The sequence below is a fragment of the Calonectris borealis genome, chromosome 20, assembly GCF_964195595.1.
Source record: "Calonectris borealis chromosome 20, bCalBor7.hap1.2, whole genome shotgun sequence".
Taxonomy (NCBI): Eukaryota; Metazoa; Chordata; class Aves; order Procellariiformes; family Procellariidae; genus Calonectris; species Calonectris borealis.
In genome coordinates this window covers 12998143-13025852 of record NC_134331.1, presented here as the reverse complement: position 1 = coordinate 13025852, position 27710 = coordinate 12998143, and the positions used below count along the sequence as shown (strand labels likewise).

Here is a 27710-nt window from a genome sequence, read left to right as displayed (position 1 = left end):
ATACCCCATAATATACAGGATCCAACATCACCTTTTTTTTTTTTTTTTTGCACCTAAAACCTTAAACCCTACTGACACCATAAAACATTGGCATTCCCCATCCCATGATTGTTTCCCATAATCTAGGAGAACATTAAAGAGAGAAAAATTGTGCTGAAAAATGACATCTTATCTATTTCCTTCCTTCCCACCAGCACTCCATGGTTTTGTCATTGCAGGTCAGACACCTGCTCCCCACGCTATAGGCTGTGGAAGTGATAAATGCTCGTAGGCAGTGATTACGAGTGGCCGTATTCACTTGGTGTCAATCTGGAAACCGGCACATTCGCTCAGTTGCCATTCTTTGTCCTGCCAACAAGGCCAAAAAGGGAGGAAAAAAGGGGAAAAAAAGGAACTGACAATTTTTCTCTCCCTCCTCCTTGTCCCCGGAGGGGAGAGATACTGCCAGGCCCAGATCTATACAAACCCCCGTGTCGGAGAGGGGATATGGCAACTATGAGCATTCTTACAAGCTCTTATGAGCCTGGGGGATAAGGAGGATAATTTACATGAGCTGGGATCCCCTGGATTTGACCATGACCTCCACACGGCTATGGATATATTTAACATGGCAAGACAGATGCGCAGGGAGCCAAATTGCAACATAACCTGGCAAAGCCCAATTTAATCATTGTTGCACCAGCAACTCATTGATTGACCTTTCCTGCTGCTGGGCTGTGTCACGTCCTCATTTAGGCAGACCTCGGGCCACCCCGGCAGGGTTGATCAGGTCAAGGAAGAAGAGTCTCGCTTGGCTTTTCCCTGCCCCATCATAGCAAGGTATGGCCGTATCCTGCTTCCAAAGGAGCGGCTGCAGCGAATGCATTGAACGTTCCCTCTGGAACAGGCACAGCTCTGATATTCTGCACTTTCTGGTCTTACCATAGACCTTCGTCCTTCCTTTTAGGGCTCCTTTTGATGACTGAATCTGTCAGTGGCCGTTGAAATCTGTGCCATGCCACAGGGGCTCTACCCTGCACACCCCCTGTAGTGCTTACGTTCAGCCCTAAAACTCAAAGTATTTTACAGGCGCATCTGGAGGTACCTGGTGAGCCTCTCCCCGGGTAGGGGAGCCCTGCAGTCACTGTCCATAAAGCAGATGCCCTTTTTTTTTACCGCTCTCCAACATCTTCCCCTACACCCCATGTACTGCTCCCAACAAATACTAATGCCTTCACACCCTCTCTATTAAATTACGTCAGGACAGCGGTAGGGGCACAGCAAGGCTCAGAGCTGGGGCAGGGACCAGGCTCCCGCACGCAGCTGTAACCCCTGCGTGATGCCTCCTTTCTGGCAATGCTCTGCATCAACCCCAGCTCACCGTGCAAAGCCTGGTGCAACACCACGCTTCCAGAAAACACAGTGCTGGGGCCGATGACAGTGCAGGGACAGCCAAAGTCAGGACTTTGGGGAGCGGTTACCAACAGAATGCTCTCTTATTCTATTTATGTTATTTCCAGCCACAATATTCCAAGTGAAAAAGCTGTTATACAGGTGCAGCTGTAGGATCTGCAGTCTTGCAGGCCATGGAGGAAACCAAAATGAAAAGCCACGCTCCTGCCCAAGCTAGAGTGATCACAGGCAAGTTGTGTCAGACCCTCCCTTTGTAAAGGCACACTTAGGAACAGAGAAGAAATAAGAGATTTAGCAATCCCATTCCATGGGATGGGTCCCCAGCACAGATGGGATGTAGGCATTAGCTAAAAGGACCACCATTTACCAAGAAAAGGCCACAGCGTGCCACTCTGCAACTGAAAATTACTCTTTAAGGAGAAGCAACACGCACACCTAGTTCAAATTTGTTTAAGGCAGTGCAAATACAAAAAACAACTCATGGGGAAAAAAGTGCAGAGAATAAGGTACAGGTAAAACCCTTTTGGATCTCAAAGGTAACATTCCCACTTTTGTAATACAACAATGGTCCAAAATATTCTGCATTTCACATGACGAATGGCTAAACCCGCCCATTTTCTGCGGGTTTGGTTGTACTGAAGTTGGGTGGATGATAACACAAAAGTGTGCATCACAGACCTTGTCCTAGACTTTGCCATCTGGTTGAAGGAGATATTGTCATTCGTTGGGCAAGTAATATTTGTTATCTTTTACAACATGCACTTATGTTGCAACAGCCTGCTCACACAACAGTTTTAGGTAGGTGGGGAAAACTTACAGACTTGCACTGGTGTCAAGAATTGGCACCTTTATGCTGAGGCACACTTTCTGGAGAGCTCGAACAAGCCCTGCGTTAGTGATATCAAGCAGAGTGGGACAGAGAAATAAAAGCAGTTTACCACATTAGAAATTAAGTGCTTTAATTAATTCTCACTGGAAATAGCTGGAAACAAAAGCCATGCCCAGATGGGAGATATGAGGAAGGGTAGAAATCCACTATGGAGATGAGGTTTCAACACTGCAAGATACAGGAACCCAGGAGCACTGATGGCCACCCATGCTCACGACCACCCCTCTGCCCTTCAAGCTGGAGATGGGCACTGGCATCTCCGCATGGTTTTGCTTTGGAAAGCGGGCAAGTAGGGACAGGCGTCGCATCTCTGAGCGCAGGGTGAGTGAACCCTCCCCTGGGCCAACAGACCTTTAACCCATCCTTTTTGCATTTGAGCCAGTGAAGTGGGAGTGAAGCCCTGAACGCAGCATCTGCCGGTTCCCCACGTCACTCCATCACTTCACGGGTGGGGAGGACACATCCCAGGAACCGGCTTTTGAGTCGTCAATTATGCTATGGCTCTGCAGTGCAATTATTCATAAATATTTATACACACACGCCCTTTGTTCTGCTGTTGTGTGACATAGAGGGGAATTTTGGCTCTGTTCTCTCTCCCTCACCTGGATTTGTTCTGCCCTTTCTGCTGGATACAAGGGATTTGATTGAATTAACTTAATTGGCAAATGTATCGTTCAGACAGCTGTGACAGAAATGACTCCGTGCATTAGTCAGAAGGTTAAGTAGCTCATGGCAGCTCCCAACACCTCTTTTGCTGCCAGACACCTCTGTACCGACTCCGAATCGTTGTGTTTCGAAGCAGGTTTAGAGGGCAGATCTGCTGTGTTGTACATCACGTTTGGGTGCGGGGAGGCAGCATGGTCAGAAACGCCTTCGTCTCTGGCTACATGCCATGCTCCCAGCCATTTGCCATGTCAGGTGCATCGGAAGTTGTACCTACATGGCATTTTTCTTGAACAGAGGGCAACTGTATGTCTGGAAAACAGCCCTGCCATGCAAGCCAATGTTTCTGCCTTGTCTTTATCTCACATGGTATGGTTGAACTTGGCCTGTCTTGCAGACCTCAAAGCCTTGCAGGAAGGCTGTGCGTGCCCATGCTCTGGTGATGCTCTGCGGTGCTGATACTCTCACCCCATCACCTCACCCTTGCAGCCTGAGTGCCTCCCATGTAACTTGGTATTAGTGGGACCACAGTCACCCAGGGATCCCGCCATGGAAAACTGAGCAAGAAATGTCTCCAGACGGACATCCAGGTCTCCAGACAGGATGACTTGTCCTTGGGCAGACCTTCCCCTCTCCCCTCTGACTCTCCAGTAGCTGAGCTGATGAGGCTCATAATTTCAGTGCCTCAGCTAAGTGCCTAAAATGGACGAGTTGTCAGCAGTCCCTCCCCTTCTCCCTTGAACTGTTGCCTGTTACTCATTGCATTTTGCACAAAACACATAATTTTACAGCTTGGAAACCCATTATATGCATGTGATCTTCCATGACAGTGTCAATACTTTAGCCTCCTTTGGATTCTGCAACCAGAAGAAAATCCGAGAAGAGGTATGTCAGCACCACAGAAAAGCAGAATGGGAACCTGCTGGCCCGGAATGCAGTGGGATAGGCTAAGACATAAAAGGGGAGAGACATTTTTCACTACTCTTCTCATGGGCTGCACTACTCAAGACGGAGCCAGGCCCTGCAGTACGACATTGCTGTATATGCACAAAAGCCATTGCTATACCATCGGGAAACAGGCTGTCACCTTAAGTCACGGGCAGCAGCGATGGCTGCACTACAGGGGCTGATGGACACTTTCAGCAGACGGGTAAGGCAAGCGACCCTTTGGGATGTAACTGCTGCCTGTACCACAGCTCAGGATTAAAGTGTCTCCTCTGCTCACAGCCTCCAGGGCTTGCAGCCTTCGCTGTTCTCCAACGCTCCCCCCGGTCGCTGGCAGCAGACTCGGCCAACAGCAGGTGATGAAAAAAAAAAGACACAGCAGGTGTCTCCAGCTGTGACCTGGGCAGGCTCACGTCCCCACACAAACCCAACAAATTCAATGACTGAAGCCCCACGGATCTGCAGTGGGTGCAAAGAGAGACAGCGCGTTAATCCTGACGTCACCCGAGAAGCGGCTCTGTCCCAGCCGTCACCTTCACTGGATGCTGCCAGCACTCAGATGAGACCGAATTGCCTTCTCATGCATGGAGGAGGTCACCTCTAGATGACCGGCAAGGCAAGGTGTGAGAGAAGCTCGTATTTACCACTGCTTTGCACCCTGAGCATCCTCTGGACAGGCAGCGGTCCGTCGCCCAGGGCTGGCAGGACAGCCCTTCCCCAGCTCCACGGGCACTTGAAAAACACCTCTAAAGCTTATTCTCTGCATATACAGGCATAGAGAGAATGGGAAATTTTCATAACCATTTTGATTTCCACTAACTGAAGCCAGTGTAAATCTCTGTTTTTTATGAATCTCACTTACATTTCGTGCCTGACTTGTGCATAAAACTTCCCCAGATTTACACAAGCTAACTCCATAAGTCATCCTCTTCCCAATCGGGCCCTATATCTTGATGACCTTTTAGAAACCAATGACTGCTTTCCTGTTGTTATCCATAATTGGAAAAGCACTGGAGATAAGAAAATTTATAGCAACGAGTGATCTACCTGTGAGAGACAATAAAGAACACTGGGCGGTGAAAGAACGGGGAAGAAAAATCCCACACAGGGAGATGCGCAGGCGCACGGGCACACGTAGACACACACACGGCTCAAGCGGAACTTTCCCTGTCTTTACTAAACCTCTCTCAACTCTCCTCTCCTTGAGCCCTTGACTCCCCTGACCATGCAGCCTCCACTCCACAGGACAGATGCACCCTGCCAAGCATCTGCTCTGATTTCAGTCTTCCTGGAATTTACTTGCAAATCTTTTGGCTTAATGTGAATGAAGCATCATATAGGAACCCAAAGTGGATAATCCCATTACACAACACAGACCTCTAGGAAAGCAAACCAGGACTGGAATGTATAGACTGCTATAGGCATAACGCACAGGGAGACGGGCAGGGTAGACCTCAGTGCTTGTCTCACAGCACACATGCACATCGCTTTGGGGTTAATCACAAAGACACATTAATCACCTCACCATCATTCACAGCGATCTCTGCCAGCGGGAATCATTCCACACGACAGGATCCCTGAACTGCTCCCGGACATCAAAAGACCCATTCCCAGACTGAATCTTATTTTGTTTTGAAGCAAAGGCAGAAGGTAGGGACATCCCTTCTCTGGGCAGCCACATCCCTTCTCTGGGACTGAACCAACAGATTGGGATGCAGCATTCCTATTTGTAGGAAATGGGAGTTGTCTGTAAGGCAGCGGTCCTGATCTTGGTTGTACCCAAGGACATGCCAAGACTCGAGGAGGGAAACGGTTCCAGTCATAACTACTTTCAAGTCCGAGTAACCCAGGTGACATTCTTGTCTATAGGAACCAAGGAGGTGCTGAAAGGAAAAGAAAAGCATTTCCTAGTCCAAGGGTAAGAAAACATACACCAGCAGCATTAATAAGGCTGAGTGTGGAGGTGTCGTGGTTTAACCCACAGTCCCACCCAGCCGCTTGCTCACTCCCCCCCGCTGGGATGGGGGAGAGAATCAGAAGGGTAAAAGTGAGGAAACTCGTGGGTTGAGATAAAGACAGTTTAATAGGGAAAGCAAAAGCCCCGCGCACAAGCAAAGCAAAACAAAACAAGGAATTCATTCACCCCTTCCCACCAGCAGGCAGGTGCTCAGCCATCTCCAGGAGAGCAGGGCTCTGTCACGCCTAACGGTTACTTGGGAAGACAAACGCCATCACTCCAAACATCCCCCCTTCCTTCTCCTTCCCCCGGCTTTACATGCTGAGCATGACGCCATATGGTATGGGATGTCCCTTTGGTCAGTTGGGGTCAGCTGTCCCGGCCGTGTCCCCTCCCAGCTTCTTGTGCATCTCATCGCTTGCAGAGTATGGGAAGCTGAAAAGTCCTTGACTTGGTATAAACACTGCTTAACAACAGCTAAAACATCAGTGTGTTATCACACTATTCTCATGCTGAATCCAAAACACAGCACTATACCAGCTACTAGGAAGAAAATTAACTTTATCCCAGCTGAAACCAGGACAGAAGGGGATGTCTAAGGTTTGCAAAGCAGAGGGATGAAAATCTACAGGCAAATAATTTGTCCAGCCTTACAGTAAAGGTTGCTATCAACCTTCCTGCAACAGCAGGAGGCTCCTACGAGAAGCAGCCAGGATTCAGGGGCACTGCAGGGGACAAAAGTAGGGACTCCTTAACCAGATGTAGCACACGGGCAAGTAGCCTTCAGGAAATTACCTAGCCCTCTCGGGTCTCCATGTCTTCTGCTGAAAAGTGGCAATAAAGGGGCAACGCTCAGTTCCTATTGCGAGAGCATTCTCCGATAGTTGGACGAGAGTTACTAATGCAGTAAAAAAAGCGGCTTTCAAAACAGCTGCTGTCGCTCGAGACACACAGACGTGAGTGACCTGCACCCGCTCCGATTGCTGTCTGGCGTTCCTACGCACCTCTGAAGCCTGCCCTGGCTTAAAATGGATCCCAGCCATGGGTCCGTACCTCAGCTCAGCTTTCTTATTTGCAGTCAGAAAGATTACGCAGAACTATCTGTAATAATTAACTCCCAAGAGAGAAGTTAAAGTAAAACTAGGAAGAGCAAGCTGCTTAGAACCAGAAAAAAAACCCATGGCAAATTCCTAGCAGGGGCTGGGATGAGGAAAGGCAAACAGAAAGGAGCGGTTATCATTGAGGAAACCCTGGCAGCTGTCCCCTACCAGCACTCAGCCCTCGTAAATAAAGATCTCTGCAGCTTCAGCGAAGGTCGCTGGGTTTTGCGTGCAGTGGAAGGCTGCTCCAGATGTTCCCAATTTGCAGCTTTTGAACTGGCTGCCGGTAAGCTCTGCCCGAGGCTTTTTTGGGGAAATGAGTTGGTGGCATCTCAGCTCAGGGCTGAACGCCCCACCTTGCTGGGGTCTCTTCCAGCTGTTCTCCTCTGGTTCTGCTGAATTCAGTCTGTGCTGAGGACATGTCCCTCAGACATCTGTATTTTCGGATTATTCATTATGAATTGATTAGTTCATCCCAGAGTCACCCTGATCATATTCTTCCTATGTACTAACATGTCAATGAATGAGCAGTCAAGTAGAAAATGAATGCATTAGTGCCTGATTGTATTACTAAGCTCTTGTATATGCTAACGAACGCAGCAGTGTTTAATTCAGCCAAATAACAAACAGGTAGTTACAGAGTTAAACAATACAAGTGTCCAAACAAGAGTATAACATCAAAAAACCTCTTAATATCTTTTGGGTGTAGCATTCAAATTAGTTTTGGACATGAGTGTTCGTTTGTGGAGAATTCTTTTGTCTGGGTATAGAGACATTTTCCTGCTAGTATTTTCACAATTATGACACTGAACTAGCCACTTTCATCCCTGCCAGGGTAGAATTGATTACAAACCACCTAGTTAATTAAAACAACAACCTGCATTCAGACCTGCTTTTTAGCAGAAACTAAGCTCAGAAAATTTTTTGTAACTCCATTGGAATTGCTATTTGCAATTCAATATGCAAGATAAAGTTCTCTGCTGGGAACAGAGAAATGCAACTTTTTTTTTCCTTCCTCTTTTTTTTTTTTATTCTGTATGAGATAATTTCCTATTTCCATCCACAAGCAACTACAATTGTATATATGAAAGAGAAAAGCTCAGAGAAAGCACACTAATCTCAAAAGAAATGGGTACATTTTCTAAGCAGGTTGGCCAGCCAGGAACTTTGGTTTTGTTACTTTGACTTACTGCATAATACAGAGAATAGCAACTCTCTGGATCACAATGTATTCTTCAAAACTTTAGCGCAGTAGATGAAAAAGTCTGGAAAATTTCCACACAGCCCAAGCTTCAGGTTTGACTCCCTTGTTTACAACAGACCAGCACTTCTGCAGACACCTAAAGCCGTGTAGTCCGCGCACACCCGCCGCCGTTGCGTTCAGTGGGCACACAGACCTGCTCCTGCTCCTCCAATTTACAAGGATATTTATTCAGTGAGCTTTTAATAAGGATTGCCAGACAGGCTCAGGTTGTGCAGGCGACCAACATCCTAAGGTCCACGTTATACCTCGTGTCAGCCGGTTACCATTAAAATGTAACAGGGGCAGTATTAAAAAAAATTGCTCTTCCTTCTTAGCGAGAAAAGAATCAGCTACAACACCAAAAAGACTGCGATAGCTCTTAGTACAAGGCCTGGGCAGCATCCCCCGCCACAAAAATGTGGGCACTGACCCCCCTCTAGAGCCCATCAGGGTGATAATTCAGAAAAGCAACGGCTGTGTCCAACATGACCTGAGTACAGCAAGGCAACTCAGCTGTGAGGCTGCATTTCGCAGGCAGCCTTGCTGGCTTATTGGCTTGCACAAAAATCCCTAAGAAATCCCTCCTGGATTTCACCCCTCTTGACATTTTTCCTAAAAGGGAAAGCAATATGCAGCAGCATTGCAGAGAGGCCAGCTACCCCATTCGAATGCTTTCGATCACTGCACTGCAGGGGCCCCAGGAGCTTGCAAAACCAAACCTGCCTGTGATGCTGGATGGCTGAGCCCTGGTACCCTGGACATAGCTGGGCCAGCAAACAGCCCTGCAGAACCGACCCTCGTGCTCCTTGCACAAGAAGAGAAGCCAAGCGTGGCACGAGCCACAGGTGCGTGACATTCCTCTGTCACTGACCCAATGCCAAATCCCTTTTGAGAGCAAAGGCCTCCAACAGGGGGAATTTGGCTGCTCCTTTGACTCCAAGATGAGCAGTTCTCCCAGAGGTCAGAGATTTCCCACCTCTGTTAAGCCTCTACTGGTCTGGGCTTGACTATGTGAAGATGGCCAGACCTTATGGTCAAAGACCTGTCCTTTCATGAATGGTAGGACGCTGTGGAACTGAGAGCTCAAACCCGCTAAGCAGAGCCTAGAGCCTGCAAGAGGTGCCTATAACAACCTGAGCGGGGAAGACTGACTCATCCCCTTGTTTTCCCCAAGCACAGACTGTATCTGTTTGGCAATAGATCAAGGAAAATGACAGTATAAACTGCCAAATCCCAGCAAATATCTTCTTTTGCTGCCTCTTTTTCATTTCCAAGAGACAAAGTTGGCTTTGTTGCTATCCCATAGAGCAAACCTCATTCTTGGGTCTAAATTTGGCTCCCCCATCTTCTTAATAGGCAAACTGACAGAGGAATTGGTCTTGTACAACATTATAAAAGCTCTCTCCAAGAGTCTGTCACTCCTCTACACCTCTTTGGGGTCTCCTCGATCAGTAGAAAGACAAATGGGCTTTGCATCATGCTGCTGGGGAGCACAGTTAAGGATCGCCGAGGTTTTGCCGTAAGGTCCCCCCACCACATGGGAGTCCTGCTGGCTGCAGCCAGCTTGAAGGGAAGGTTTGGCATTTGAGGTACTTCGCAGGTGAGAGTCTCCTAACAGAGGCACGAGAGACAAAAGACTGTCAGAAACGCTGCATTCATCAGCCTTTCTGTATTCATGGAAGAGATGTGCAGGTTTGAAAAAATAGATAGTAACAGTCTGACTTAAGTGCAGATGAAAGCTGCTGGGGTCCGACCCCCAGGAGAGCTCTGTGGGACCAGCAAGAGAGGCTGCGGTGCAGACTCCCCTGAGGGTCTCCAGAACTAAAATTGGAAGAATTGCCCCAGGAAAGGACTCCAGAGCTGCTGCCTCCTCGGTGCCTGGGGCAGAAGTAATCCCGAAAATGGGGTGTTAGCACAGGCCAGCAGAAGAGTCAGAAACTCACCCTCATTCTCTGCAGCATCTGTTAGTCCTGATGTAAGGCCAGCAGAAATCTTGGTTTTGCAATTTGGGCACGTTTCCACTAAGAACCGCAGTGAGACCATTCACTCGTTTTATACAGCCCACCAAAGAGCCATTTAGCGATAATGACCAAACTTGGTTTCATCTTGACAACCTTTAATAGACTTCTGTATATTATTGAGATTTTAATGGAGCTAGATGAAAAACAGAAAAAGTAACACACACAATATGAAGAAGCTCCTTTTTGTTTTCAGTATTCAGAATAAACCACTATTTTCCTAAATATTTTCTATACTTCCCATACTTCCCCACTCAGAGAAGTTTATATTTATTATTTCAGATTTTCCATCACATCTTTTCCTTTTCCTTAATTTTTTTTCCTTCTTCCTACAGCCATAGAAGAAAAAGTAGAAAAAGAATACAAGTAAAAGGAAAATCAAGTGGTGATGACCCCGTTAGCCGTTCTCCCAGGACTGACTGCTCCCCACGAGTCTGCCCCCTTGCTCTTTCACTTACAAGGGCAAAGAGCTTGAGGAGGGAGCGTGCACAAGCCCCGAGCAGAGAGCAGGACATAGTTCATGAGACGTGTGACAAGTAAGTGACAGCATTTGATGGGACATGATTGGAAGAATCATCTGGTCTTTCCAAAGCAAGGATTAGAAGCTGGACGTGTATAACTAGAAGTGGGTCAGCAAACCAGTTCATTTGCCTTCCCTTGAGAGATGCCGTTCTCCCTTTCTGCGTGAGGAGGGCAACAAGACGGGGATCTCCAGGCCTCTGTGAACACTAACGGACCCAAGGAAAGGAGAGGACGGGGCCCCCCAAGTGCCCCTCAACATAAGCAGACAAGGACAGCAGTAATAGTTTAGCCAGCTTAGAAATATTTTGCTTGCACGGAGACAAACAACGGTCCCTACCTGGTAACTCTGTAGTCCCAAGACTTGTCCTGTACAAACAGGATAAGCCTCTCCATAGAAATTATCTTCTTGACATTAGACAGGTGTTCCTGAGCCAGAGGAACAAACTCCCTCAAGAACAGTGATAAGACCTCTCCAACTGCCGGGAATGGCTAGGTTATCAAATGTTTATGGTAATCAAAAGAGAAGGCGATTATATTCAACCCCAATGGGTTAGGATGAATATCAGGCAACATGGGCACAAGTACTCGTGATTATGAGCTCCTGGGTTGATAAAGCCGGTTAGATGTAAACAGAGGCATCAGTAGCAAGTGAAACTAGGACCTCTGTTCCCAAACACAACTCTACCAGTTGAGTGAGTTTTATCTAAACACTGGAAGAAGCAGGTATCAAAGCAGAACTGCTTTAGACAGAAACAAATTTGACAAACACATGGTTGACTCAACATGTGCAACAGAGTAGATCTCTAGTTTCACCCCATGCCTCCCATGGAAAGCAGAAGCTGTAAGGTTTTTACTCTTGCACATGTAATGCTAAGTTTGGGAGGCAAACTGCCTTGGAGGAAACCCTTATAGCTATTAGAAGTTAGGTCTTACATGACATGAAGTAGTAGCGAGATGGGCTGTTTATAACATAGGGAAAGCCTTGTCTTGCTTCACTGGGGAACTAGGTACACGAGCAAGATACCTTGTAAAACCTGCAGAAATTGTCCAAGCAGTTCAGAAAAGGAGCATAGGGCTGGTCAAAGTCATCAGACTAACAGGCCTGCAGACAGATGCTTTGTATTAACAGACCAAAAAAAAAGAAAGAAAAAAAAAAGGACAACATGGCCTGAGAAACAAAAGACTCCCCAACACTATTTGGTTTAACCTACATGTTCAGTTATATCTGGGAGAAGTCCTCCTGATGACCTATCATATGGATCCAAAAAATACTCCTGCCTTGTTTTTGCATTGCTCAAAGTAGGAAGGCCATGAGTATTACTCAAAGAAGGTAGCTGTATATTGTTCAAAACAGGTAAATGGCTTTAACTGATTTAATTTTTTTTTATCAGTCATGTTTAGTCTCCAGAGCTACTTTTCACAACCTGTAGGAGCTCATATGCTTGGAAGAACTATCACAAAGCTGGAGAGAAATACAGGGTGGGAAATGCCTGCTCTGGATTTTGTACCAGCGCTCTTGGAGTAAAATGCTTCGCTCAGGCAAGAGCTGGAAAGAAGTAGAGACACAAAGTGGGAAGATTATCTACTAATTTGTCCAACAAGAACAACTCATTGCCCCCAAAAGAAAGAGTTGGGACCACTCTTGGGGCAGCAAGCAGGGTTAACTTCACAAAAACCACAGGTGGACCACTAATACATATACCCATCTCATACACCTTCTAGGGAGGTGCTCCTAATCATGCCACCACAAAACAAGACCATGTAACTCCATGAAACATGCAGCCAGCATGCTCTCCATCAGCGAACCAGTCTTCAGCTGAAGCCCTTTCATGAGAAGGTCTCAGGTCCATTGAAGGCGGCACAAAGGCCCCATGAGGATGGCCGTGACAACAGAGGAGTGGGAAGCCCAAAAAATGATGGACACTTACACCATATTCGTGGCAGTGGGGGAATATTGCTGCTGTTGTTATCTGTGCCAAAATCAGGATCTGAGGCAGTTCAGGTGCCTTCAAACTCTTTGCCCCATAGTGCTTCCAACACGCAGAGCCAAACCGCCCGCTTGGCCAGGGAGGAAACACGGAGGAACCTGCCCAACACCCAGCCAGGGCCATGGTCCGCAGGAGCCATTTTCCAGCTCCCCAGCCCTCCAGCATCTGCCTGTACTGACTGGCAGCCTTCAAAGTACGGTGCTTTCTGCTCCTCCCTGTACCAGGGCATGCCCGGACAGCCTGCAAAAACACCGGGTGGGAGCCGGGAAGAAGGGGCCAACAGTTTGGGGTGGGGGAAAGGAGCAGGCAAGTTGTTGGGGTTTTTTTTTGGGGTGGGGTTGGGGTTTGGTTTGGGGTTTTGGTTTTTTTTTTTTGAGGAGCTGCAGTGTCATCTTGTTTTATTTTCTGACATTGCAGGCTGCTGGCAGGATGACTTGGTTGCCAGGGAAACTGCTGGGAAGGTGCACAGGGCTGCTGCCCGCATCCAGGCACCAGAAATGCCTGCCGTCAGCAGGCAGCATCCCCACGGCACGGCTGCTGCCGGCCTCGCCGTGCCCACGCCAGCACCGTGCCAGGCCGTGGTGGACGGGGGCAGAACCAGCAAGCCAAGCCTCTGCTCCCGCACCGCCCGGATTAGGGGCTAATCCAAGGCTCCCGAGCCATGGAGAGAGCCCTGCGCGAGGGCCGCGATGTGCAGGCAGCCCTCGCCTGCCAGCAAGGACGGGTTAGCGCCGTGCCTAATGGAGGCTCTATTTTTGTTATTTTTTTATTTTTAAATCACTGCCATTAGCAGAATTGTTATGGTTGGCAATTTGCAATAATCAATTTGAAATCACGGTTTGATTAGTTAATGCACTTTCTGCTGCTCTCTCCTCCTAATTTGATTGGGAGGGTAGAGGGGGATTTTCTGTTTTGTGACTGTACGACAGCTCTCGCAGTACGTGCGTGCAGCACGCGCATCCCTGCGCCTCGCCGCTCCCGTGGGGCTGTGCCAGGCTGCAGCAGCACCGCGTGCCCTGCGCCGTGTCCCGGCCAGGTACAGGCTGGGTGTCCCCTGCCCTCTCGGGGCAGCCAAAAGGCAATCGTCCTTCCCCGCACACCCCGAGGGGTCGGCCAGCGCTTTCTGCCTCTCCAGCTTTGCAGGAAGGGCTGCGGGCAGGTGAGTGCTCAAGTGGGCTCTGGAGCCCAAAGAGAAGCGGAGCATCGGCTTTGGAAGTATCTGTAATACACAATAACTCTGGGCAGGCACTGATCTTCACACTTGCGTATGATATATGACTATCCCGAAGGTTCCCACTCCAGTGCCTACATGTTATTCCCAGCAGCCACCAACAGCAGATAGAGCAACAAAGCTGGAGAAGCATTACAGGAAGGAAAAGAAGAAAATGCATTTTCCTCTCTCTCTTTCATGATACATTCAGGCTCCAAATCTCTCTTTAGAATCCATATTTTTCCATGAAACATGCCCAACCTGCTAAAGCAGTGCAGGAGCGATCGCTCAGTCCAGGCAGGCTGTTAGTGCAGACACTGGTGTGCTGACGTACATCTCCTTTCCAGGGTATCCCATGGCCTTGCTGGTATTCCACACCAGGCTGCGTCTTAGGTTGGCTCCACGGCTCAGGTCCCTCCACAAGCCCCAGGTCCCAGCAGGATGATCCCAACGCTGAATATCTAACAGCCAACACCCAGCCTCAGGAAAGGTCAAATCTGGAGCTGCAAAGCACCCAACAGCTGTGACTCCAAGTGAGAAGGCAGATCCCAGAGCCAAGAGGAGATCTGGAAGCGCTATGGCTCACAAGGACCTGGGCAGTCACAAGCTTCACGAAGAGCTGAGATAAGCTCTTTGAAAAGGCCTTTCCACTTTAAAAATGACACCATCCTGGCACAATGCAGCTTTCCCACCCCCTCCAAAACAAATCACCTCTGAAAAAAAGAGTGATTCCTGTTTTAGAAGAAAGAAACTAAGTGCAAACCAACTTCCTTCAGACTTGCATGGCCCAAACTGAAGAGGGAGGACCCCAGAACGTGTAAGAGATGCTGAGCTGCTTCTGTGGTTGGCAGGGTTATAAACCCAAATCAGGCTGATGAACAGAGTGGTTAGCAGAGAACCAGGGGGGAATATTTCCATCCATTTCCCTTTACTATACCACCACCGAGGTGACTCGGGCATTGCCAGAGCCCGGAGGATCCCGAATCCCTCCTCTCCATAGCAAATGCTGTGACTTCTGAGAAGTCAGCTGGGGCCACCCTGCTCGGTGCTATTTTCTCTGCCCATCACTCACGCTGTCTTTTGTAGCTCTTCATTTCTGCTCCTTCCTTTCCCTTCCTTTCACACTATTCCCATACTAGGCAGCTTCCTCCACCCACCTCTCCCCATTCCCAAATCTCTGCATTTAATGCTCTGTTCCCTTCTCCTTGGTTATTCTCAGCACCATGTACCAAAGATACACCAGGCAGAAAGGCTGTGACGCTCTCCTCTACTGCCCTAAGTGAACAAGCTTATATGTGTTGCACTAAAGGGGGAGGGAAAAAACCCAACAAATCCATCTTAAAAGACTTTTTACATCCCACCTGCTTGCAGAGCATCCTTGGGAGAAACCTGGATTGTTGCGATTGACATTACCTGGTGCAGTAATTAGAAGCTGTATTTACAGCCTTGCTACCATTTTAATGCCGTTTTGCATCTGTTGTACTTTCACTTAGAGAGTAAATGTAGTGGGGAACATCTGTTTTCTACTGCTAGCTCATGCGACATTCCCCGGCCAGTGATTTCCCCTCTGTTACAGTGGGCTGTAATTATTTTAATTACTGTTGCAGGGACAGCTCCCTGCAGCAACAGGTACCAGTCCTGGCCCAGCTCTCTGAGCAGACTGGAGGTTTGAGGTGACCTCAGTGGCAGGGTAGCTTAATGCACCCTCGCAACCCCTCCCACAGCGGGGCTCTGCGCTTGCTTCCTCTCCAGACCTCAGCCATGGGGCCATCACTTGATGGGGTTGGTCACCTCACAAACAGGGATGAAGATAAAGCAGAGGCACTTAATGCCTTCTTCACCTCTATCTTTAACACCAGTGACGCACCCTGGGATGCCTGGAGCCTCGGGTTGGGCGATCGTGACTGGGGAGTGATAAGGTCCCCGTTGACTTTGAACTTGTACAGGGTTTGCTGCAAATGAATGCACATAAGACAATGGGGCCTGATGAGGTTCGTCCCAGGGTACCGACAGAGTTGGCTGATGTTATTGTGAGACCTCTCACAGTTATCTGTCAATGGTCCTGGGAACCCGGCGAGGTCCCAGTCAACTGGAAGCTAGCAAATGTTCCAATTTTCAAGAAGGGCAAGAAAGACGACCCTGGTAATTATAGGCCTGTCAGTCTCACTTTGGCGCCTCGTGAAATTATGGAGATTATTCCAGGAGTTATTGAAAAACACCTGAAAGACAATGCAGTCATTGGACAAAGCCAACGTCTGTTCATGAAGGGACAGTCATGCCTTACACTACCTTGATATCCTTTTGTAACAAAATTACCCACCGATTAGACAAAGGGAAGGCAGTGGGTGCAAGTTGTTTGGATTTTAGCAAAGCTTTTGATACTCTCACAATAACCTTCTGGACAAAATGTCCAGCATACAGCTAGACACGTACACAATACGATTGGCTGAAGGGTCAGGCTCAAAGGGTTGTGGTAAGTAGGGTAACACCTGGCTGGTGGCCAGTCAATAGTGGCGTTCTCCGAAGCTCAGTTTTAGAGCCCGTGCTCTTCAGTGTTTTTATCAATGACCTGGGCGCAGGAGTTGAACACACACTAAGCAAGTTTGCCAACGATATTAAATTAGGAGGAGCTGTTGATTCCCTCAAGGGTAGAGAGGCCTTACAGGGAGATCTTGACAGATTAGAGCTCTGGGCAATCACCAGCTGTATGAAATTTAACAAGAGCAAGTGCCAGATTCTGCACCTGGGACTGTGTTATCCTGGATGTATGTATAGATAGAGGGACAAGAGGCTGGAGCGCAGCCCTGCAGAAAGGGACCTGGGGGTTTTGGTTGATGGGAAGCTCAGTATGGCTCAAAAGGACCAACTGTATCCTGGGGTGCATTAAGCACAGTATAGATAATTGGTGGAAAGAAGTGATTGTCCCACTATACTCAGCATTGGTGCAGCCTCACCTCAAGTACTATGTGCAGTTTGGGGCTCCACAATATAAGGAGGATATAAAAATATTTGAATGTGTTCAAAGGAGGGCAAAGATGACGAAAGGACTAGAAGGCATGACTTATGAGGAACTGCTGAGGATACTTGGCTTGTTCAGCTTAGAGGAGGCTCTGGGGTGACCTCATTGCTGTCTACAACTTCCTCATGAGGGGGAATGGAGAGGGAGATGCTGATCTTTATCTCTGGTGCCCGGTGATAGGACACAAGGGAATGGCTTCAGGCTGTGTCAGGGGAAGTTCATATTGGCTATGATGAAAAAGCTCTTCACTGAGAGGGTGGTCAAGCTGTAACAAGCTCCTCAGGGAAGTGGTCACGGCCCCCAGTCTGTCAAGTGTTCAAGCAGAACGTGTACAACACTCCGAGATGTATGGTTTAACTTTTAGGTTGCCCTGTGTGGAGCCAGGAGTTAGACTTGATGATCTTGCCCCTCTACACTGCTCTGGTGAGACCCCACCCATCTGCGTCCAGCTCTGGAGCCCTCAGTACAAGACAGACATGGACCTTTTGGAGCGGATCCAGAGGAGGCCACGAAAATGATCAGGGGATGGAACGCCTCTGCTATGAGGAAAGGCTGAGAGAGTTGGGGTTGTTCAGCCTGGAGAAAAGAAGGCTTCGGAGAGACCTTATTGCAGCCTTTCAGTACTGAAAGGGGGCTTATAAGAATGATGGGGACAAACTTTTTAGCAGGGTCTGTTGCGACAAGACAAGGGGAATGGTTTTAAACTAAAAGAGAGTAGATTCAGACTAGATATAAGGAAGACATTTTTCACAATGAGGGTGGTGAAACACTGGTGCAGGTTGCCCAGCGAGGCGGTAGATGGCCCATTCCTGGGAACATTCAAGGTCAGGTTGGACGGGCTCTGAGCAACCTGATCTAGTGGAAGATGTCCCTGTCCTTGGCAGGGGGGTTGGACTAGATGACCTTTAAAGGTCCCCTCCAACCCAAACTATTCTATGATTCTGTGATCCCTTCCAATAGTCCATGATTCCCTTCTCCCTCCTAGCTTAGAAGTGCATTGGCAATTCTTCGACAGTTTGTGACTTCCCCCAATGAAGAAATGTCATTTGCTGTTATTTTGTTGCACTAAAGGAGGGCTTTTGAAGCAGGAAATCACTGTTGAATTGGTTATTCCTGGACACGCATCTATATCTCAATAGACTTCTTTTTTAAATCAGTTTATCCATTCTGACCCTACGCCCAAGCCAACCCACCAAGATCTCGGGCATGTTCAGCATCTGCCACAGGAGGGCTCCCACCGCCAGAGCCGCAGGCAGCAGCCGGCAGCTGCCCCCGCCCGCGCCCCCTTCTCGCAAATTGGCTGAAGGTTTTGCTAAAAACAAACATGTTTCTGAAATGTCATACCTAAACAGGTCTGTGTTTGGGATCTAAATCCCTGATCTCATTTTGCTGTCTCATTCTGATTGCCCCCCCACCCCGGAATATATCACCTGAAGAATGTGCAAAATAGGGAAATTTCATTCACCGAGCTGCAATAGCTTTCACAAAGGAAAGAGGCTGTCGCCAAAACTATTTCATAAGAGGAGAACTGCAGCAAGAGAAGGGAAGTGGCTAACCCCTGTCTGACCAAGCTCATATGATGGGTTTCCAGCAGATTCAGAGGTGAAACCAAGGTCTCCCATCCCTGTCCGGTGCCCAGAGCCCAGCTCCACAGCCAATGCTTTCCGAGGAGCTGTGCCCTTTATCTTCCCATCCTCTTCTCTGCAGTTCCTGGAAAAGCATGCTTCAGCCTAGGCCAGGGACTTGTCTGGATTAGAAAAATGGCATGAATGCAGCCAAAAAGCATTTTAAATCACTGCACTGATACAGGTACGGACACAGCCCTCCTCATTCTGGTTTCAGCTATTTCAGCTAGTAGTGAATCAGGCTAAACTGGCACAAGAGAGTCTGTTTGCCCACGGTAGAGTTGTGTAGTCATACCAGGACTGATTTTCTCAAAGCAGAGCTCAGACACCATACTGGTGAGACATAGTGGGAGAGCTGGGCAGCAGAGGAGCAGAGGAGGCAGCAGTTTGAGGTTGCACTCCCAGCAGGGAGGTGGTATCACCGATCAGAAAGGTTATCACAGATCTTAAAGGTCAGGCTTAGGCTGCATTTGGGAAACTAGGTGCTTTTCCAACACCTGCCCCAGCTAGCAATGGGTCTCCTCCAATGAGGCATCCCTCACTTCTCTGACAGCCCGGCTTGAAACCGCCTTTGTCAATCCTGCAACACCGAAGGTTGAGTGAGGAAACCTGGCTGCAAAGGGCTCTGCTCTGTGGCCAACTCAAGCTCCAAAGCAGACACGAAGAAACCTTCCTGCAGCTCTAGGGCTTGCTTTCTACATAGCCAGACCCTTTCCCGATTTTGATTCACTACCCTGGTCCATCTTTCCTAGTCAAACCAAGCTGCTCCAGGTCGGTGCTGCCTCCCCTTCTCTGCACATCAGCACTGAGCACAACAGCTTTCTGATCACAGGGCTCTCTAGACAATACTACGCCACAAATAGCTGTTAGTAAGCAGCAGCAGCCTGAAAATGCACCAGGAAAGCCATTCTGCTCTGTAATACGTTTAAGGAGGAGAGCTAGGGTTATGCAGGGTTTTTTACCATAAAGCCAACAGAAGGCTCTTAGTTTATTTAGGTCAATTAACTTCAGCTTTCAAATTAAGTTCTCATCTCATTTTACAGACAAGCTATAAGCAAAGCATAAAAAAAAGGGTCAGCTGAGGAGAGCACAGCCCAGGATTTCTAGACTGTTAAGTAATTTAAACCCAAAGGGTAGAAACAAAACTGAGATCAGAGAAGAGCGCACAGACCACCTAACATCTGCTGCTTCACATACTTGTTTTTCCTTTGCTCTGTGCACCAAACTTCCAGGCCAGAAAAAGGTAGAAAAAAGAGCCAATATAAAGAGCTGCACAGAGGAAGCCATTTGTGGTGCACAACACCACATTTTATTGGTCTCACACACTGGGAAATGATGCTCCATATTCTTGAGTGCCATCTACTGGCATTTTTATCTCTTTGCTATATATTAAAGCCAACCCCAGTGTTAAAAGAGCAGTCAGGTTGCAGTCAAGCACTTGAAAAATGCCAGAATCTGGACTGCACAAATAACCCAAGCCCGGTCTCCTTGCATAGATGCATCGCAACACACGTTGTAATAATATGATCATGGACCACTTTTTCTGCAGGAAAAAGCCCCCTTTTGTACACCAGATGGATAGTGCTCTCTTAATGAGCAGCTATTCAATATTTTTCTTTATCCTCATCATTCAATATGTAGCCCTGTGTCCTGTGTATGGCATGCTATTGAAGTCCTGGTCTAAATAATGAGCTATTAATTTTCTCCTGGGCTTTCACAGCATTTATTATCATAGTATCTGAGTGGTTTGCAAACATTAATTTGCCTTACAGCAGCCCTGCGAGGAAGGGTAGAATTATTCTTGTACAGATGGGGAATTGAGGCACAGCCAAATTAAAATCAGAAGGGTACCGTGTGGTTGGGTGCTCGATTCGAGATGCAAAAAGGACCCATTTCTCAGAGCTTTGCAAGTCAAAGCTTTCAGTGTTCAGAGCACCGCTCCGACAGCCTCCACATTCAGCTATGAGCCCACAGCTCTCCCAGTTGTGCCCAGTCCCATCTGCCATAGCAGCTGGGAACCCAGCAGCACGGGGGTTGATTTGAAATGAAGTTTCTCTGCATTTAGGATCTTATCCAGGTAGTCTGCTGCAGGCATCCAGGCTGTCTTGTCTGCAAAGAGACAGCCCTCGGGGATACTTCCCTCCGAGACTGCCATCTCCCACCACAGATCACGCAGATAGCCCAATAAACTGCTCCAACGACACAAGTTTGGGGCAGCTAGAATTACATGCTTACTACGGATCATCCCAAAGACCATCTCTCTCGTAACATAACCCACCACAAAACACTTCCTCATACGCCTTTGGCAAGCTGAAGACCTACATTAGAAGACCAGAAATCATGGCAAAAACATGCCGACGGAGGAGAGAGCAAGAGCATCACACACACACTGGGGTCCTGCCACCAATGAGTAGCAGTCCCTGTTGATTCGAAGGAGCCCATAAATAGAGCACCATGGAAGACAGCAAAATCCCATCCATATTCCCTGCCCAACTGGTACAGGGAAAAAACACCCTCCCACCCCCAAATCCAGCGGGCAGCACAGCCTGGCCCGTGTGAGCAGTTACAGCAACGCCAGCCCCAGAGAGCGGTGCCAGGACCCGCACGAGTGTCTGTCTGTCACAGCAGCTCTCTCCGAAGCTTCAGAAGAAGGGAGAGAGACCCAAAACACAATCAGCAAGTCATGGGTAAGGACAGGGGAAAGGATAAAACCCTTCTGGACACCTACTGCTCCCCATGCAGCCCTGACACCAGGCTCTAGTCTCCACAGCCACCCAGGAGAGGAAGAGCTGGCCGTCAGCAACTGCCCGGGAGCGTGGAGCTCAGGGTGAGCTGCTTCACATCACCACGGCCTTTTCGGTAGAGGTAGGGCTTCAGTTCCTCTCCTCTGGGGCTGGCGCATCGTGTCAGCCCAGTGCTCTGCAAAACCAGCCATCATTCTGCCCTGACAGGGGGATTTTCCAGCCCCCAATCACTATTTTCGTTCTGCTCCAGACACCCAGCAGAATTACAAGACCATTTTGGGGAGCAGAAATCATTCTTTTGTGTTGTATTCAGAGACGGAAGCACTACTCGTTTGCATTATGACAATATAATATTTCCTTACTACTTTCCATCCTTTCCCATCCCTTACTCCTCCTAAGACCTTATTTGCATTTTTGATCAGACCTGTACACCGAGGAGATGCCTTCAGGGAGCTGGCTGTGACAGTGCCCAGGTCTTTTTCCTGGGCTGAATCAATTAATTTACACCTCTGGGAATAAAATGAATTTTTTCCTGCAATGAGTACAATTACTCCCAGTTTTCATTGGTAAGAGAGGGGGAGAATGAGGCTTTGAAATGCAAAGTCATATGTGCAAATCATCATCTCCAGCAGCGAAAGCTTCACCCACGTGCTGTGATCCCGGGTGAGGCAGCTCCTTACCTGTGCAGGAAGGACCGCTGCTTCTTCTGCGCCGACCTGCCCACACCGAGCCATCCAGGCTCATCCTCGCCCCGGGTCCCCGGCGCTCAGCGATGGCCCTGCCGGAGGAGATGCACGGGCTGCTTCAATAAGAGACCAAATTACCCTGCGCCTTCCCGAAGCGCAGCAGCGTCCCGTAACCCCGGCCACGTGGCTCGCGTTGCCCTCGCAAAGCCCGCTCCGACCAGCCCCCGTTAGCCCCACCGCCCAGCCTATTTCTCTTTTTAAACTTGCATCTCATAGCTCGAGCCTGCAAGGCTCTTAACCACATCCCCAACACGAAGCGCAGCAGTAGTAAAACCTAGCATGGGGACTGTCTGCTGGTTTTCAGTCTAATTTGCTGATTTGAGGTTCTTCAGCCCAACTTCCTCCTGTATCGTTACATTTAGACGTGTTTTCTTTTTTTTCTTGAGTGTTTAAACATGGACAAAATCTGTCCCTCGCTGGCAGCTGGGAATATGTCTTCTTTCTCACATAACACTGGAAATATTGTCTCTCCATAGGAGAAGAGAGGAGGAAAAGCCTGGTGTGGTCTAGTACCTCCTTCTAGGTGGCAACCAGTGCTGGATCTCCCCCTGACAAGCTCCTTGTAGGCGCTTTCGATAAAATGCTGTTCCAGGCCTGGGCAGCAGGCAGGTCGTGCCTTGCGCCAGAGCTGAACCCCCTCCTCTCCCTGCAGCCCACGCACACGGAAGGCAACAGTGCTTTTAGAAACGGCCAAATTAGTTAAGAGTATTACACAACAGGCTTGATAATCTTCAAATGTGAATGCTGCTGATTAACCACACTTACCCCCCCGCCCCCCTTGCCATTTCAGTTCCTCTCATTCCCTCATTTCTCTATCATTTCGCTCTCATTTCCCCATTTTCCTGACTCTTTTCCCCAGCAGAGTCACGGAGGGTTTTGAAGGCTCCTTCCTAATTTCCGCCTGCGCTTCCCATGCCTCCCACCCGAAGGGCTCATCCCGCGGCGCTGCCCCGACTCCTTCCTCCCGCGCTTTCCTGGGCAGGGGAAGCTTTCACCACCCCGCACAGCCAGCTCCGCGCACACCCACCAAGCGGCAGGGAGGGGCTGCCAAAGGCAAGGGCTGTTGACAAACGTTAACATAAAATTCACCAACTTGGATTCAGGAGACTCCCACCAGTTTGGTTAACTTTATTTCTTATAATTACTGACACTCACTAGGTTTGGCAAACGGACCTCAAGAAAGCACGTCCTGCAAAAGCATTGACCAGAGAGCTCGGATGACTCTGGCTGATAAACTTTGGGGTTTTCTGATGCAGCCAAAGCTGAGCAAAAGTCCAGGAGCTCCCCTTCCTCTCCTGCTTCAAGGCTCAAAGCAGCTTTTCAGGATTTTCCAGGATTCCTGCGATTCACCGCAGAGGATCTTTTCTGTGCCAAGGGAACCGCTACCACCATCCTGCCCAGGGGCTGCGAAGGTGCTGGGAGGCGAGAGCCACCCAGCAGCACCCACTGCCGCAGGCTGCAGCACCGCATGCCTCAGTTTCCCTCTCTCAAGATGTACAAACGATCGCAGCCACCCCTTCAAGGGGCTGCGACGCCTCTGGGTGCAGAGCATCCTTCTCCACACCAGGCTCCAACCTCAAGTGGAACAACTTAAAAATCAAGTTCTCCTGCTCGGACAAACTCCCTGCACAACGCCTAGGTTGAACTCTGTAGAAAATAGTTAATTAATCTCTCTTGCTGAGGCCTAATTCTCTTTTCAACATGTGGCTGTCACTTCCCTGTCATCACAGCTGATTTACAATGGGGTTTAATTAAATCCTCCGTACATTATTCAGCATTCTCTGAAGACAACACCAAAGCAGCCAAGGGTATTTAAAATGTCACCTGCTGAGACGTATCATCTCCTCCTAAATAAATATGACAGTGATCAAACTTTGGCTAATTACAGTGACTTCGTTATTTGTTTGTATGTTTTAATATTTAATTGCTTTCATGTTCATCCAATTACAAAGCAACAGCAAATAGAAATTAACTTTTTATCAGCGTGTTCCCAGCCCAGCTAATCAGCACTTCAAAGGCCAGACACAATAGGAGGCCATCCAACCTGAGAGAGCTTTACAATATATTCTCTGCTGAATGGACCGTTCTATTAAATTAAGGAAGAATTGTGTTTGTCAGTGTATTCCCAGCTCCCACCCAGATTCCCTTTATGTGGCCATTTATGGGCCTTGTTGTAGCATCCTTGCAGCAGGGTAGTAAATTGTTGGTATTGCTCCTGCCCTCGTTCCGGCGGTGCTGCTCTCTGCTCTGCAGCTGCAACCTCTGCCCGAGGTAACGGGGGTTCTCCCCGGGAAATGACTTCCCTCTGGTCGCTCACACCTTGCTGTGGGGCAGAGGGAGCACCACACCCCTTGCTCCCTTGCACGTGGGGAGCAAAGGCAGCGTGACACACAGCGTCCTGTCCGAACTTGCCGGTTAGCTTAGGGTGCAGAAGTTAAACCTGACCTTTTTCCCCCAAATCTGAAATTGCCAGTGCTGTTAGCACCAGTGCAGCTGCAGCAGAAGCTGGAGTGCTGATGAGCCACGGGTCTGCAATAACCTTGTTTTTCATCCTGGATCACGAGTACCTGTTGCGATTAGGCTCAGCTTTGCAATGGGAGCAGTTGCACGGACTCCCGTCCTTGCTGACTCTCTGGGAGGTCTGCATCCATTTTAGTAACTACCGGGGGAAAACAGCACGAAAAGCTTGAGGATACATAATTGACAGGAACAGGATTATTTTTGCCAGTGCAACAATCTTACCAGTGACCAGGAAACTATTTATATTGTCAGAAATTTGATGTAGAAAACGAAAGGTTAAGTGTAGCTTCTTTCCCTCCACAAATCTCCTAGCAGAAGTGGAAGCTTGCTGCAAAGTGATTCAGGGTCAAAGAAAACAGATAAATAGCGCATATGCCAAACATCAGAGGAGAAATACCACCAGACAAGCACATGCATAAATGGCCCACATTAAAGAGAACGGATCTGCGCTGTGCTTGTCCTGCATTTCATTGCATTGCCCCATTATCATCACTCCAAGAGGCCAAGCCTTTCAGTTGCCACAGTGAAAGTCTAGACAAGAGATCAGGAATTGTGCTGCAAATGAACGTGATTTTAGGAAGCAGTCTAGATAATAATGATAATAAAGCACAACCTCCTTGCTTTAAATATTCGAGCAAACAAATCTATGCATATATAAATCCAGACCAGGCAACAGAGCTTTCCCTTGGAAGCACAGACAAATGCTGATGTTATGTCCCAGCCTTGCCTTGTTGTGTTTCAGAGTACATAAGAAGTCTCTCTTTCTATGTACGCACAAAGAGAACAAAGAAAAACACTTGCACAATTGAAGATGAGACAAATTGGGAGGTTTCTTACCACACGTGCCACTGTTCCTTAAGCGAGTTGTGCTCAACCCTCCAAGCAGTAAGTGAAAACCTCAAAGAGCCAAGCCCGACCACAGGTCCGTCACTCAGATGCTGGGAGACGCCGCAGCGATTATCACACCTCGGTTTTACCTATCTACCAAGATCTATTACAGCAAGACCATACAAGAAAAAAAAAAAGATCCTATAGAAGACCTATTTCTCCAGACTACACTGCATCAGCAAGAGCTCATCTTTGTCCCTGGAGCATCAGGAGATCCGGTACCCACAGAGGCACCATCTTTCTGAAAAGGCTGCTGCGACACAACGTTATACAGAAATTCTCACAGTGTGAGGAAAAATTTGTTCTGGGAAAAAGAAAAAAAAAGTACTTTTATCAGATTGATTTATTTTTTCTTTAAAAAACACAAAACAACCCCTGTTTTTTCCCCGCTGAGAAACAATTTTATGTTTAATTTTAGGCTTATCTCATAAAATATTAAATGAACAAAGAAATACATTTGAAATGCTTTGATTTTATTGAAACTAAATATTTAATTTGACCCAAAACAATTTTTCAGATTTTTTTTTTTTTAAATCTTTGAGACTGGTTTCATTTGAGAAGTCAGGAATTGCAGAGGTTTTCATGCAAACAGGAGATCCGATTTCTGCCTAGCTTCAGTAAGGACCCATTCACCATACTGACTTGCTTCAGGTTTTGTTTTCTTAATTTTTCTCCTCCAGAATTGTATGGTTCATTAAAAAGATACAAGAAATTCCAGGCTCACATCAAGAATGAAGCTGAAATAACTTTGATGGGGTCCTTTGAAACAGCTGAACTATCAGTGCAGCAGTGGTGCGGGAGAGGGTTGGGAGGAAGAGAACTGAGAAGAAATGCAGAAATATGCATATGAAGAAAAACAGATACTTTCCACTTTGATGAAAAATCGGAGCATTTTGAAGTCTACGCACAAAGACTTCAGCAAACTTGACTGCCAGTGACATGAGAAGGGCAGCAAATAAAAAAAACCTTACAGTTAGAAAGATATGTTTGGAATTACAGAAAAATTACTTTTTTTCCCAAAAGCAAGAGGACAAGAGGAATTGGTCAAAGGGCTTAAAAACATTTCATTCCAGACAAGCTCCTGAGATACAGACCTTTCAATAAGGAAACTAAAAAGAAGAAAATATCCTGATTTTCCTGGCCGGTACCGACAACTCCCAAAGCACTGCTCTCATCCCGCAACAGCGATGGGGACAGAGGGTTCAAAGCACGGCGGTGGCCCTGCTGATATCAGTGTGGGGTTTTGCATTGGGAAAAAATACATCAGTTCATTCCTAGCAAAATCCTGTTTTGAATCACTTCAATATCCTTTCACTTAAGAAAAAAAAAATTGAAGAAAGTCCTGAAGTTATGATTATATCACCTTCCAACATGCAATTTATTTTCCTCCCCCACCTTGGAGTGAATTTGTATCCTCAAGCTTAAGCTCATTGCATTTGTACAACTCCAACCGAAACCCAAAACCCCAGGCTCAGCTACCAAAACCAGCTTGGACCAAATCAAAGGTTTCAGCTGGCACAGCCTGTTCACTTTGTAACTCGCTGGAATTTGGAATTATGATTTACCACCCTCATCTGGGCCAAGAACAGTACTGATATTATTATTATTACTGTATCTAAATCTTGAATGTTTTCCAGGGTGGCAAAGATATCTCCCACTCAGTTTTTCTGCTTAGTTTCTGCATTTTTCAGTTCTGTGATATATGGGGTGACTGAGTCCAGGGCATATATCCAGACTTCTGAAGCTGTCATGTCATCAAAACTCAAGAAATAACTTCATGCTGGGGACAGCATGAAAAAAAATCAGGCCTCCCCCCAGCTTCCCATTTCTCTGGTCCCAGGTTCTCATTACAGAGCTGGTAAGTTTTAAGTTGGGTATTTCATATAGAAGTCCCAGATCCCAGAGCTGGAAAATTACAGAGAATCTGAACTTCCATTCCCTAAGAACCAAGTTTCTAACCTTCATGGCTGCAGAGAAATATTTCAAAAGGCAACACTGAAGGCTGCAAATTCAGAAGAAATAAAAAAAAGAGACTTACGATAGTGGAAAAAAATAATCCAATGGGAAACTCCACAAATAAAATGCCAGTAGTTGTTTTGGCCAGCATCGCTGAAGTGTTTAGTATGGGTGTTCCCAAGAGATTATGCCAGGACGCTTGGGATGAGCACCGGGGTTCAATAGCTCTTGGCCACGCAGCAGGAAGGAGCATCGGATGGAGGATGCAGGATGGCATCGGACAAG

At 47.7% G+C, this 27710-nt stretch overlaps 1 protein-coding gene across 1 annotated transcript in view; it reads right to left on the bottom strand.

Annotated features, from left to right (window-relative positions):
- Positions 1 to 23406, bottom strand: part of TNRC6C (trinucleotide repeat containing adaptor 6C) — a 331542-nt gene extending 308136 nt beyond the window's left edge. The window contains exon 1 of the mRNA XM_075169886.1: positions 21996 to 23406. Within this exon, the coding sequence (XP_075025987.1) occupies positions 21996 to 22049 (54 nt within the window). The 5' untranslated portion in view covers positions 22050 to 23406. The remainder of the gene's footprint in view (positions 1 to 21995) is intronic.
- Between the last annotated feature and the right edge of the window lie 4304 nt (positions 23407 to 27710).